The sequence below is a fragment of the Centruroides vittatus genome, unplaced genomic scaffold (assembly GCF_030686945.1).
Source record: "Centruroides vittatus isolate TY-2023 unplaced genomic scaffold, ASM3068694v2 scaffold_769, whole genome shotgun sequence".
Classification (NCBI taxonomy): Eukaryota; Metazoa; Arthropoda; class Arachnida; order Scorpiones; family Buthidae; genus Centruroides; species Centruroides vittatus.
The window spans coordinates 102592-118442 of NW_027122717.1; the positions used below are offsets into that span (position 1 = coordinate 102592).

General features: G+C 30.3%; 1 protein-coding gene across 1 annotated transcript; it reads right to left on the reverse strand.

Moving 5' to 3' along the window:
• Positions 1 to 357: 357 nt before the first annotated feature.
• LOC136989751 (LIM domain only protein 3-like) lies at positions 358 to 14773 on the reverse strand. Its single transcript, XM_067288003.1, has 4 exons — positions 14642 to 14773; positions 6739 to 6979; positions 5461 to 5586; positions 358 to 791 (listed from the first exon to the last, which is right to left on the reverse strand). Exons 2-4 carry the CDS (start codon positions 6972 to 6974, stop codon positions 581 to 583), a joined length of 573 nt encoding a protein of 190 aa, XP_067144104.1. The 5' UTR covers positions 6975 to 6979; positions 14642 to 14773; the 3' UTR covers positions 358 to 580.
• Positions 14774 to 15851: the final 1078 nt, after the last annotated feature.

Consider the following 15851-nt stretch of genomic DNA (forward strand, 5'->3'; position numbering starts at 1 on the left):
CACGAATATTTAATGCGATATCTCGTCTTAAGATGTGAACTTTTTCAGAAAAAAAGAAAGCCACGTGATTTCTGTAAAATTCACAAACCGTCTTCGTGAGGAAAATAATTTTATTCTTTCTCACTTCCTCTTTTAATCTTGTTAACCTTAAGTTACTTTTATGCAGCTAGATCGACGCCATTTACCTCGCAATCTTCTTCATGCAAAACATAGATCCTAAACAACCAGAATGTTACATAACAACAAACCGGACGAAGGTATGAAAGTAACTTGCTTCTATAATTGAAAATTAATATATTTGCTTCGGTTCGGTTTATTTATTTTTTAATATTTCGAATAATCTGACACCATACTCGATCACTATTTAACCGGATTTTATTAATGCCGATCTACAACTACATACATACATACATACATAAATACATACGTCCAATGAATAATGGCACACAATATGTACAAATCAGTAAGGACGCATGTCCATTTTTTTGTTTTTTTTTTGTTTTTTTAAATGTGGTCCTCCGAACCGACAAATCTTAAGCTACAGTTATTGACTAGCAATTAACTCCACGTCTACCCCCAGTTACCGGTTATCATAAGGTGAATCTCCACTTCCATAACCACTGGAACCATCATCTCGATTATGGGAGGTTTCCAGCTCTTGCGTCTGACGTTTGATCTGGGCCAAACTGTTGTAACTGTACGGCATGGAAGCGAACAAGATCCTCTCCTCGTAATCATATTCGCACAAAATTTTGTTGTCGTAAAGGTAGAACCTATCGCCCACGCAAAACCTGCAAGGATACAATTTTCTAAGAATTAACAGAATTTTTTCCCCCTCAAAGTAATTAAAAGAATTAATCAGTGCGCTTCGTAACATTAGAACACTAAAAATGTGACAACTCTGCCAAATAATTAGCTTTAATTCTCGAGAAAGCTACTTTAAACTACGATTGAACAAACTACAGTTTCATGTTACAAGACTACAACTTAAGGTCTCATGCTTTTAAATTTATTATTATTTAATGGGGGAGAAGGGCCTCTTATGTTAGCTTACGGCTATAATAAGTTTAACATGTTTGTTATATTAAATCAAAGCTCTAAATAATGCTATTAAATGCATAAATACAGCTCTATGAGAGAATCATAAAGGAATACAAGGAACATCTTTTTATCAAGAGATTAAATCTATCAATGTTTACTAACTGATGAAAGATTAATGCAATATCTGGGGTTCGTTACTGATAAGACTATAATTTTAAGCAATGAAAGATTGGATTATATTAATGGGATAAGGCAACGAAACACATGGGCGATCTGCCAAAGGGGGTGCCTTTCGGGAGAACTTTTATGGAAACTGGCTTCTATTTAGGTGTTAGACACGAAGAAAAGCCGGAAAACTCCACGTGGACAGGCCGTCGATGAGGAGGAACGTATGACCATTATTCAGTAGTGTGATCCATTGGCCACTGGTAGGCTTAAGCAACGAAAGGTTTTCAGTCAATGAAAAGAAAGAATGACGATAATCAAATTTCGATCGTTCTCTAATATATTTTATCCATAAACACTCAGGAATTTATTACTTAAATTAGTTCTAAAAATTTTTCACGTTACTCATATTGCAAATTTTAATTAGTCACAAAGTAGAGATTAAATAAACTCAGAAGTTTTTCAGTAAGAGAATTACAGTTTTTAACTAAAAAAATTAATAATCGTCTTGTTTTAACCATAAATCAGATAAAAATCCAGGATGTAAATCCACATCAGATAGATTTTGTTTAATAAACAGATTCCATTATGTGAAGAATATGAACGTTAATCTCAAGCAAACTTCTTGAGAAATTCTATCCTCACCTACAATTTTCCCACGATTTGTTGAAGAGTGAAACGTCATTCAACTCAACATTTTTGTTTACTGCTCGGTTCCATTGTTGACCATACGTCAACCTACATATTCTGAAGATTGGAGAGAGAAAACATACTGCTAGTATAGGCTTAGTTAGTATCAACACAATAAGCTGACCCTATTTAAATTACAATCATATAAAGTTAACTCTAGTGGTTTAGAGTGGTTTAGAGGAGCAGAAAATTAATAATTGAACATATAAGAACTATATTTTCGTCAAAATTATGATAATATATTTCCAATTCTAATTGAAAAAATTTTGTAAGTGCAATATATAATGTCTTGGTCATTACAAGGGTAAATGAGTAGGAAACAATACAATTTTCGCTTCTAAACATCAATTTAATGTAGATAGAAGTTAGCTTATCTAGACTAATTTCTATCTACATGAACTAGCTAATCTAACTCTAATTTTATCCTAAGGTTAATTCCTACCAAACGCATTAAATTTTAATTTTGTATAGTTATAATAGCTAAAAACTTTAAAATATTTAATTTTAATATATAGAAATAGTTCTGGATACGAAAATGTTACAATAATAATTGAAATTATTTGTTTAAATATAATTTTTACGCAAAAATTGTTCAACCGACGTCAATTCTCGGTAATAATAAAATGAACGTTCGAAACAAGATAATTTAATTCTAGGGAAGAAAAATTATCTCAACTAATTAAAAATAATTCGGTTTTTTAAATATTATTCGTTCGTTTTTTTCCATATACGTATTTTATATACAGAATAGTTTAAAGGTCAGTTCACCATTGCAAACATTAAATTGCTGTCTTATTTGTTATGTTTCTACCAATTTTATAGAAGAAAAACACATTTTTCTAAACTCAGATTCATATTCTAGACATAAAACTTGGTTAACGAATTTTGCTCCACCCTACATATCTTGGAAAATGAATATGGACTCTTAAAATTAAAGAAATTCGAAATGTATAGGTGGTCCCATAAATCTAGGAGCTATGTTAGTCTTTCTTCTTTTACACGTAAAGCATGGCACTAAGTAAGGAGAAACGAATTCGTTATTTTGATAGTGAGGACACGCAGTTGGTGTGAGATTGTAGAAGACTACCAGGCTGCATCCAAACCGCTGTGTGTGATTAGTAGAAAGTCTGGGGTCCATACATTCAAAATAACTTCATACATTCAAAAACTCCATACATTCAGTAGAAAGTCTGGAGGTCCATACTTTCAAAATAAATTTATACATTCAAAAACTCCATACATTCCTATACATTCAATAACTCCATACATTCAAAAACCCAATTATACGTTCATATTTAATTTGTTCCTCCATAATCAACACTATGCTTTACCTGTAAAAGAATAAACAAGGATCAACACAGATCTTACGATTCCAGACTTATGGGGCACCCTATATATTAGAAACAGAGATCAATTTAAACTGTTATATAAAATTTGAAGAATCAGATAGAGAAACTATACAAAATTTGGGGAAAAATTTAAAAAAATTTCCGATAACTTCTGTATATTTTAATATTCATAATTTAATTTGATTTTAGAATTTTTGCGGTTGAAAATTACTTTCGAACAATTAACTACGATGTATTTAAGAGCTAATTATGTAAATTAGCTTTTGAGAAACGTTATAATCAGTTACAGAATGAAAACTTCTTTATCACTTTTAAATTTCTATGACTTCATGAATGTTCATCTGCACCAAAAATTAGCATTTTTTTTCTTCTTTCGTAAGCTATTTTTCATTTAAAAATAATGAATATGATGATTCATCCAAAGGTTCATTCGTTTTATCCGAATAGTGCACTCTTAGGTCATTTTGGTGTCATTCTTGTGCTTTTTTTATAATGAGGGAGCGTAAAATGACATCAAATTGACGTAATAATACACACTTTTCTAACAAAACGAATGCACTTAAGATTTTAATATATAATTCTAAATCACTCTTAATATTCAATTTAATATTCAGAATGGTAATTATTTAAAAATAATCGTTTTTATTCATAAAAAGTATAATTTTCACTCATTTTTCTCGCAAAGGAACTATTTATTTACATTAACATAAGTTAGAGGTATAACCTATTATGAACAATTTATATATCATTTACCTTATACTATTACAGTAAAATCCCGCTTTTAACATTTATCAATTTAACGTTTACCCGATTATACATTCATATTTAATTGTCCCGTTTTTATTGCTTCGTAAAGCACAAAAACCCATATTCTGACTCTACCTCGATTTTAGCTTGAATCTGTTGGTCCCAGAGAAAACGTTAAATAGGGGCTTCATCATTTACTTTTTAATAAATTTAGAAAAATTAACTGGTAATTAATCAACGATATTAATAAGAAATATAACAAAAGCTATAAAAAGGCGAAGAGATCTCGATATAAAAGACAAAAAATTAAATTTTACGCTATAGGTGAACTGGATAATTGTAATAAAAACCATATAGAAAATTGTGAAAATAAAAGAAATTACAGTGTGATCCACTTAATATATCTATATTATAAAATGATATATTACGCATTATAATGATATTTTTCTCTTAAAAATATTGATTATCATGAACTAATGATAAAATGATGTAATAATAATCAATAATAAATCTATCATAAATGTTATTTTTATATCCTACTATAATGCTAATTCCTACAATACCTTAAGGCAATTTCTCATCCTATCATAAGACTGTATTTTTACTCTATTATAAAAAGTTATATTCATATCATATCGTAAGCTTCTTGTCATTCTATCATAAGGACATATTCTTAGTCTATCATAAGGCTGGTTTCACATTCTGTCGGTGGTGAAGCTACCATAGATGCAGACAATGCAACTGCATAGGAGCCCAATTTAATTAAGAAGGGACAAAAAGACTGGAAAATAAAACGTACAGTTATACATTAAAGTACAAAATATTGGAAATGAATAATATCAGTATTCAGACGGGCCCTGAAAAGGGCAGAAATTCACAGGAAGGCTTTTTTTGCTGCATTGGGCCCAAAATTTGAAGCTCCACTGCTGTCTCCTGTCGTAGTATTTTCTATTCTACCATAACGACATATTCCTACTCTCTTATAAAGCTATTTTCTTAACTCATCCTGCTGTTTTCTTATTCTATCTTAATGCTAATTCCCACACCACCTTAAGGCAATTTCTCATCCTATCATAACATTAATTCATACCACATCACCAAGGAGAAAGAAGAAGAAGAAGAAATAAAAAGCCTTATGTTAAAACAGAAATACTTGCAATTTTCGCGTTTCAATTTAACAGAAAAAATGACAGGTAAAGAGCTTTATGATGGTTAGATATAATGAAAAAATAGCCTTGAATTTAGTAAATGTCGACCACGTATCAGTTAAAGAGATTATCTATAACGTGAAAGACACTAAATCACAGTACAGTTCAAACGATATTAGTAGGAAGGATAACATAAAAACTAAAGACAAAGAAACCTCGACGTAAAAGACAAAAATAAAAAGAAAAAATAGATTTTGCACTGTAGATGAACTGGGTACTTGTAACAATAGGCATATAGAAAAGTGAGAAAAGCAGCTCACCTGTGATTACATTGCTGACAGGCAAAGCACTCCAGATGATAGACATTTCCTCGAGCTCTCATCACCATCTCGAAAGCAGGAATGGTTTTGTTGCAAGCAGAACACAGACCAGTAGTCCCAAACAGCCTGAAAGCAAAAATAAAAATATTTTTCTTTTTATTATTTCAATCGTTGTTTTTAGCAAAAGAAGGATAATAATTTTTTTAACGCTCTTCTTTTAACAGTTTATGAAGTTAATTTGTAGTTGTTTATGTACGTTTCGGTTCTTAGATGTACTTAAAAATAGTTTTTAATTGTAAAAACGTTGAAAAAATTTAATTAAATAAAGAAATGTATCGTTAAAATAAATATTCACCACGTTGAAAGTGTGAAATTGTGTTACAACCAATGAAAAAATTAGTATTTTACTAAGAAAAATGGACGACTTTAAAAAGTTTTTACGTTTGATTTATGTGGAGAAGTAATATTTTATAACTTTAAAGTTGGTTTGTTTTATATTATAAAAGTTTTCTTGAAAAATCAAATTTTTCATGAGGAGTTACGGTAGAATTTATTCCTGATTCAATACAAGATTTAGCACTAAAGGCAATTTTGATTACTTAAATCGCGATTTAAAATTTAAATAGATGTATTTTCTTATTACACCCAAACCTGTGAACAACGGCCACTGACGGGAACATAAAAATAAATGGCTATTATTTGGGGGTTATTTTGTATGCATTTTTGCATCAAATTCATGAAAAAATGGTCGCTGTTTAGAAGTGGTCGTTATTGAAGGTTCGACTGTATTTTTTTTTATTTTTTTTTTTTTTACTTATAACTATCATAGAGAACAATTAGTAGAGGAAAGTTGGACTATAAATCAGAAGGGCTGAAGTCAAAGAAGAGAAGGATAAGTTGTCATTCTCTTTAGAAATTTTGAAGTCATGACCTTTAAAATTTGATTTTAAAGGTTATAGTTCAAAGTTCAAATTAGTAAATCTATCAAGCTTATGTTAATATAATTATTGATTTATTTGTTATGAATATAATGCTTAATAATTTGGACTGTCAATCAAAATGACATCATTTAATTTCTAATTAAATCTTGACTTTTGCTTAAAATTGCTTTAAAACAATAACCCTTTCATCTCGAAATGTTGAATTAATATTGAATAAAGACTGTTTAAGTGGAAAAAATCGAATTTTAAAACAAGAAAGTGTACTGTTAATTACATAACCAATAATTTAGTTGGATCCTCGACACAGGATGTTTTTTATTAAACAAATCTTTCTCACCTGAGATAGTCTCTCTTGCAAAGGATGAGGTTAGCTTTGGTGAAGAGTGTGCTACCCACTTCTCCCAATCTACAGTCGCAACAAGCGCACTTGAGGCAATCCTCGTGCCAGAATTGATCCAGAGCCTTCAACAGGTATCGTTCACGAATAGGTTTTTGACAACCAGCACAGTCTGTTCCCGTTGTAACTCCTCCGGGCCCTACAGAACGGGCCTGAGTCTCCGTCTTCACTTCCATTTACCCTATGAAAGAACGAATATAATACAAAAATATATTATCTCTATACAACTTCCTTGTAAAGTATCAAAGAGGGTGGGAATTTTGATACGTTATATTATATATAGAAGTTATTACGAGGTGTGAATCTATCCCCACAAACTTTCCAATCATTACGTTCCTACAGAAGAAAAGTACCCATTAGTGGTTGAGTGGATGCAACTATTGAGTACAGGTTGCAGGTTCGCACCTGACCAACGAGCTGGCCAGGTGCGAACCTGCAATCCGGGTTTCTTCACATGCCAAACACCTAAGCAGGGCCAGTTTCCCATGGAAAGTCCTCCCGGGAGGCACCCCTTTAGCAGACGCCCAAGTGTTGAGTTGCGTTATCTCATCAATCCAATTCATAGAAGAAATGATAAATTAAAATAAAGAAACGAATGTGTGATAATATAAATAAATAAAATTTGCATTATATAGGCCTAAACGTAGAATATGAATTGAGAAACATTTGTATCTATAAATTACACCAACCGGTTCCTAGTAAAGAGCTAAAGTGATGTGCCAGTAGCAATTAGAAGAATTATCAGAGTCATTAAAGTGGGTTGATGCCAATTGTTTGATCGTAAATAAATCGAACTGAAGCAAATTAAACAATAAAAAACATATAATTTTCCTTTTACTATAAATATTTTTATTATAAACGTGAATATCTATATTGTGAAACTCGATTTTCTATAATGTAAGTCATACGAATCGCAAGAAAAAATTGCTTTGTAACGTAAAAATTAACAGGAATTTTTAGATTATTTGAAGCTTGTAGATTATGTAATTAAGTGAAAATCATTTTTCACTGATTTATTAACTTTTAAAAAAATATAAAAAAGCTTTTTTATTTGCTTAACAGGTTAACACTGAAAATATAAAGAAAACTTTTAATTTCTTTACAATTAAAATGTATTTTCCATGCTTGTTTCGATTTATGATAAGCTTAGAGAAATTATTTTCTATTTTCTATAATTTATGTAACAACTTTTTAAACGTTTCATCGTAAAAATTTCAAATTTGCATTGATAAGCCACCATTGGCCGAGTGAGTAAAACCACTGAAATCTGGTAGTTGGTCGTGGGTTCGCGCATCAACAACTGGCTGTCCACGTGGAATTTTTCAAATTTTTCTTTACGTGTTTAACACTTAAACAGAGCCAGTTTACCATAGTAAATTTCTCCCGGGAGGCATTCCCCTCGGCAGATTACCCATGTGTTGCGTTGCCTTATTACATCAATCCTATCCTCGAATTTGAGTTTCTTGTTAATTATGATTAAGTTATATGTACTGTATAATACATGATTTAAAATTATTTCTATAAATATATTTAAATCGCAACATAATTTGCATAAATTAGATGAATTTTTCTCAAGTTTTAATTATATTTTCATAGAAATAGACCTAAAATTTGTGAAAGACGGTCTCTACAGATTTCTCTCACTGTGCTGCTGATTATGTAAATATTACATAATTTCCTTATCTTCTATTTGTTTATTATGTTAAAATAATGTTTTAAATGTATATCTAAATACAATTTCTAATTTTAAGATTAAATAACACAAACATTAGCTTACGATTCTATCAAGAACGTTTAAGATATACACCTGAAGTAACGAAGACTTGGAAAATGATAAATTTACTTCTCTTCAAAAAAAGTAATAGAAAGAGAGAAAGAGACGCATGTAAATAGCAATATGAATACGTTATAACTAATTTATAAATTAAGAAATGGTTAAAGGTCTATAAAAAGAGCGGACATATTATAAATGATTGTATAGGGCAGTGCAACAAATAGCGATGGTAGACAGGGAAAGAAAAGTTTATGGACAAGAAGACAATTGTATTAGGGACTGGTGTAATGTCTGGCATACGTCAGAAGTGGGCGATATGAAGGTTTCAGTCCAAGGTATACGCCATGTGGCGGCCGAGTTATTACCAAAGTACAAGTTTATTGGAGTCCCGTGTTTGTCTCGATAGGAGGGCGTCTGAACTGTAATTACATGGTTTTTCTGAACCTATTATTTGCCCGCTCCTAAATCATTTTTTTATTCGTTATTGAAGCTGATTGGATGGAAAGAACTGTTGGCCGTTATTCCTCTTCTAGTTTTCTTGTTTTTTTCCCTTTATTTTTTTCATTATAAGCGATTATTTCTGCCCAAGAAGATCTGAAAAGGATGAAGTGTATGATGTCAAATCAATTTCTGAAGTTTTATTTATTATGTTGTCTATTTAGACCCTCCGTTCTTAGATTTGAAAGGGTGGAGTTAAGATCTAAAGGAGCCAGGAAAAAAAGTATAATTATAATTTTGATGACTTTTATTTATGATTATTTCGTTACGAGAGACTTAAATTTGATATATTAGAAGGAAATTTAAACAATTTTCTGTTATTTTTAATAGATATTTTTCTCAAATTAATAAGTGCTTTTAATAAGTAAATTGATGTACCTGTGCTTATGAAGGATATAAGAAGCTAAGTAAATTTTAAAAAAATACTGCGTTAAAAGCGTTACTTTCAAGAGATTTTAGAAATTTTGATTTAAAATTCTCATTATTTTATACATAAAACACAAATAAAAGAAATATAATATATATACATATTGCTTGCTAAAATGAACAAATCCCAACTGATGATGACGATATGTTTGCATTAACTTACCATACATTCATCATAGATTTACAAGGCTTATTATGAAAATACAACAAAGTAAAGATTTTTAGAGACTAGAGCATGATATTTTCTCAACAATTTTATAAATTATAGAAGAATTGAATGAGAAAAGAGCCATGAAACTTAGTTTTTCTTACTTACAATTGATGCTTCACATATAGTTTCAAATGACCTCGTTTAATTCTCACAACTCAGCTATAAATTATTTATAAAAATTATAATTAATCTAAATAAACTAATATTTTAAATTATATAATTCTATATAGATTATCTGTTAAAAATTCTAAGCATAGAACTCTACCTTAAAACGTGACCCCCACAATCCATTTTTAACACATTTAATTACATAGTTAGACTAAATTTCAATTTAATTAATTAATTTAGACATAATTATCAATAGAGGAGCCTTCAAACAGCATCAGAATGCCGCCATTTTGGCATTCTAAAGCCTTAAAAATATAGAGTTAGGCCTATATACATTAAGTAAACTTGCATTGGATGTAATAAGCCGAAAAAAATTAATTAAGCTCTAAAACTAATTTACGAAAATGGAAAAAATTCCAGAATTTATCTCGAATTTTAACATTTTTTTCTACAAAAAATCTATTAAAATTTTCGCATATAATATCATAAATCAAATTCAATCGCGATACTAATCATCAACTGCCGAATTAACTTGATAAAGAGAAGGGTTTTAGGGGGGTCTAGCTTCACTCTTCTCATTAGACTGGCCTTATCAGCAACGTGTAAATTAAATTTCAAGTAATCGTTTGTTGTTTTAGATCCATTAACTTTTAACAAGGAGATGCTAGTCATCATTTTAATTGACGTAATAATTTATCAAGCTATGGCCATGTGTGTTCATTTGCGCTTGTTCTCCCTTATCTGATCGCCATATGATGACATCGTTATAATAAGCATTAAATGTGCAAATGGAATCGCATTTTAGGTATATAGGTAACTACTAAATGGATATTTACATGCTATATAGGTAGAACCTAATTAGGTATTTATCTTATAATTTTAAAATGCTTTTATCTCACTGGCCCTACTCGTTATGCCCAACAGCAGAACGGAACTCGTTACGCTTTTTTATATTGAAATTTCGCTTGTTACCATAAAAAACGTAACCGTTTGATGATTATGTCTATATAAATGAATGTATTTAGATCGTTACGTGGTTATTTATTTTTATTTTTTTTATAAAATTTGCTTTAGCAGCTTCGTGAAATTCTAACTTTTTAGTCGTTTTGATAGAGAATTTAGTTTTAAAAAAATATATTTTTAAAAATGATATTTTTGTAGTTAAAAGTCATAAAATTATGTCTTTTGACTGTATCTACAGCTTTTAATTTAATAAAATTATTTTATTTGCACAAGAACGGAGGTTTGATCCTTCTTTCTATAACCGAAAAACGTTTGGTGGTCTGTGAAATGCGTGAAAAATGAAATAATTTAAAAAGAAAACTGCATTTATTATTTAATTACAAGAAATTTAGTTCGTTAAAATGCCAAAAAATTTCAATACAAAGGAGGAACATAATGTTCAGCGACCGATGGATTTAGAACTCAAACCCCAAAAACAATTTAGTGGAAACCAAACATTCGATTAATAGATGATGCTACCATGGTAACAAATCCTTCTCACCTAGTCCTAGTTAGAGGGACAATTATGACGTCATGCAGTAGAATGATGACCTGGGCGAATTAGTGTCGTCCCTCAAGCTCGACTTAATGACTTGCTAGGATGTCTTATCAGATGGCGCTGGGATCACAGTTAATGCGAAAGCACCATGGATTTCATCAATGTAATCCGACGTATATTTCATTCCATAATCCTCCTTCTAGAAATGACGCCAGCCTGTACTGTAATAGGGTTATTAATTACGAAAGACCGACATTAACCAATTCTATCGACTCTGTTGTGCACCACATAAAGAATCTCCGCTTGTAAAATTAACCAATTTCGATCGGATTTTTAAGGATTTTTAGTTAGAGTTGACAATTCCCGTGTTACGTATCGATTGCGATGTTACGCACGCTTTCCACTTCTACCCCATTTTTCTCCCTTTGGGGGTGTATGCTTAATGGTCACGACGTTGCATTGACATTCAGTGAAGAAGACGAAAATATCGCCGTTTGAAATTCCCACTGTATCATCGAGTGAAAAGTATTATGCCATTAGATTTCTCCTTCTATTCATTTAGATTCTTACATCGTTTCCAGTCAAAGAAGCGAAATCATTTGCATTATTTACGTTACGCGTATTGCTTATATTACGGCGCATACTAACTTCTTTAAAATCTGACAAAAGTGCGATTTAATAATATAAAAATTCTATTTTAAAATTATATTTTTCAGTCATTTTTCCAATAATAAATATCCTAACCCCTTTTGTATGCTTCTCCGCATCACTTCATTCTCTTCCATTATAAACAGCAGCGCGTAATAAACGTCATTTTTAAAATATACCAATAAAAAATATTAAATTATATAAGCCATATTCTACATCATAAAACTTTATAATTTATGATAAATGGAAGAAATAATCCTTTAATGTTTAAACTGAATTACTACAGACCTATTTGTAGTTCATTAAAACGTGTCTCTCATCTTTCATAGTTGATTCTCAGAATAGTTCTTCGTTTAAACTAACAGGATATTCCGAATTCTTTCGCAACATTCGGGAAGTTAGGTAGATTATTCGCAAACACATGTTATTTTTCAGAAACGTCCTGAACATCCTGTTTCAGAATCTACTGTTGGAATTTCTGCATTTTAGATAGATCCAACCCTACAAACCTGAATTCATATCTACGCTCTTAAAAGACTTCTTGCTTGTGGATGAAGTGAAAAACTCATAAACTTGTTTGAATTTAGAGAATGTAGTAACATCTTTCATCTATCTACATACAACGAGTTTAATTTCAAATAACATTTTCTCCATTAACTTACTCCCGTTAGAATTATTATTACACGACTTTAGCTGAAGTACACATTTTTAGAACTCTCGGAAATTTTGAAATTGCCGAATGTAGTTTGAATCTTTCATAATTGTAAAAAGAAATTAATTAGATAAACTTTTAATACCAAGTTTAATAAAGATTTCTATGCTGAAAGAATATCTTTTACTTTACTTCTACACCCGTATAGGCCTATAAGATGAAATCGTATAATTTTTCCTGTGATGTGAATCTTTAAACATATCCCATACCAGGCCGGATTTATGTATAAGCTAAACAAGCTTCAGCTTTAGGGCCTCATGCTATGAGGCTTCAAGGGCTTTAAGCTTTCAAATTTATTATTATTTAGTGAAGGGTTATATGTCATAGCTTAGGACGTAAGTCTAAATTTTGTCCTGTCCCACACGATGATTATTATCACCAATTAAGTAAGCTAAGATTCTTATCATTTTTTGTCAACGAATGAAAATGTACATTTTTAGCAATTATAAAAGCTACATTAAAAAAGTACAAACCAATATACTAAAATTGAGACTATAATCATTATTTTATGCCCACAAAAAATTAAAATCTGTTGTTAAATTCTGCAAGTCAGCAGCTTATTCAATCGCATTTTACGGCTTAAACGCTCTTGTTTAAGCAAAAAACATTAATTTACATTCAATTTCTCTAGAATGGAGTTAAGTGAAGGTTTTTCTATCTAATTTTGTAGTTTTTACCTTTCTGACACATCAAACAGGAGAACTGACTTATCTTGAATTCTCTAACAGCATATAGCTTAACGCACAGCACAACTCGCTATTTTTAAACAGAGCTTATTTAAAAAATCACACTCAACTAAGTAAATCTAAAATCTAAATCACAGAATTGATTCGATTTCAATATATAAAAATACTCTTAACATAGAAAGTTCGTTGGAATTAACATAAAACGTGAAACTATGCAACGACACGTGAACGTGACACGCAACGAATTGGTATTTTCGATCATTTAACTCGCGTCAAACGTCCCCCCATTTTCGAAAATCTTCACGTTCAACACACGAATAAAACCTTTCATCACTTTTGTTATCGTTCTCATTTAAAAGTTTTCAAATAATTAATTAATTTTTATCTTTTAATCTTTAATTAACCCCATTAAAAATTAAGTAATTAAAATGATTTTTCTTTAATAAAATTCAGAAAATATTCAATAATTAAGCAAACAACGAATAAATAAAGGAAAAAGTATTCGATCTTCTATTTTCCTTTTTATTTTCCACCATTTCTCTTTTGAGAAATCGTTAAAATACATATTTACTTACGCCGATTGCGTTATTAACGTTATAGATATTGGTGAGAATTTTTTCTATATAAAGATTGTTAGGTTAGGGAGAATTTTAATCCGTTTAAAATCTCTTTCACTTTAAATGATTCGCTTCCATTGAATAATTTATCAGAATGTAGTGATATAGTAATCATCTTAATGCATCTTCACATCTAGGTATCTTCGCTAGAGCATAATATAGAGCAAGCACTAATGTCGGACAAACATTACAGATGCGATTACCGGCAGAAACGAAAGCCAACAGAACACAAAATTGAACTCGACCCATGTTCAACCACTAAGTAAACATGTGTGGCAATCTGTTTCGATTAAGTTCGCGACGTGGACGAAATTAACACTCAATCGGAGAATCCCCAGGGCTATCTATTGGAAAGGACCTTCATTACATCCTCCGCGACCAAATCGGGTCAAACCTTGTCTATCACCGGGTTGATCAATCGGATCGAGTCGACACTCGGCAAGTAAATGAGGTAAACAATAAGAAGAAAGCACAACCGACAACTAAACTGTAAATGCCAAAGATTTAGCCTTGTTATCGCAAATAAGGTATCTTCCATAAACATGACGTTGCAGCGGTCGATACCAAAGGTCCCGTTAGAAATGGAGTAGTAAAAAAAAGTAAGCATTTGCCGTATCTCGTTAAACATTAAACAATTTTAAGAAACCATAAAACAAACTCACCTTCCACATCTGTTAAATCAAAGTAGAAAGATCCGCCCGATTTCGAAAGCATCCGATCCGAAAATTCGAACGTCTACACTTTAAGTTACACAGCATACGACTGATGCCGCTACAACGATCCGGATGATTTTAACCAGGCCCGACGGTAGCGCTATCCAGTGTCGATTTCGCGAACTACCAACACGCCGTCGACCATGCTAATAGATTATTTTAATTGATGTTTTCCATATTAAATAGATAGGAATATGCGGACTTATGATTAATCGGTCAATGTCGTTTATGTATCGTATCCTTTTCTCTATTTCCTCCCCGTTATAATCAGGAATTAGTGCTTTGGTGCACAAGTGCAATCTTAATTAATGTTTGTTCGCTTTTGACTAATGCTGCCATCACCGGTTTAGTTTATGGTCACAGACTAGTTCAATGCAAATGCATTTGCAAATGTCTACCAACTCTATCTATAATCTTTTATGAATGGCGCCGATTCGCATGAAAATTTGCTCCTGCTACACGCAAATTAATGCATAAAAAATGCTTCTTTAATTAAAAAAAACAAACCAAAACGTTCATCAAAATTTAATAATCATTTAATTACTTGTAAAGCAATTTTGAACTATTAAATTGAGGTAGTTTAATAAGAGAAACGATGTATTTATGATTTTAAAATGAATTTCCAACTTAAACATTAATTTTAGAATATAAATTATGTTATAAACTAGATTAACAGATATATATATTATATATATACACTCGTATAAATTACATATTTAATAAAATATAAAAAATATCTCAAAAAGTTATGGATATAAAGTATAAAAATTAATTAAAATTTTGTATAAAATAAACTAAAATATTTTATAAAGAATTAAATTAAACTACTTTAAGAGAATGAATTATAAACTATATTATTATATGTATATAATTTGTATATTGAATAATATATAACAAATCTACAAATTTGTATGGAAAGTAATTAAATTGTTTTTTTTTGTTATAACTTATCTTAAAAATTTGGTTGTTAAAACTTTTAAAATTCTGTTAAAAAATTTAATTAAATTTTTTTTCTATTTAAATTGTTAAATAAATAAAAATTTATAAGGATTATTTAATTAAATTTTTTCCTATTTAAATTGTTAAATAAATAAAAATTTATAAGGAATTTATCCATGTTTAATTAAGTTAATTTTAGTTGAAAGATAATTAATTTTTA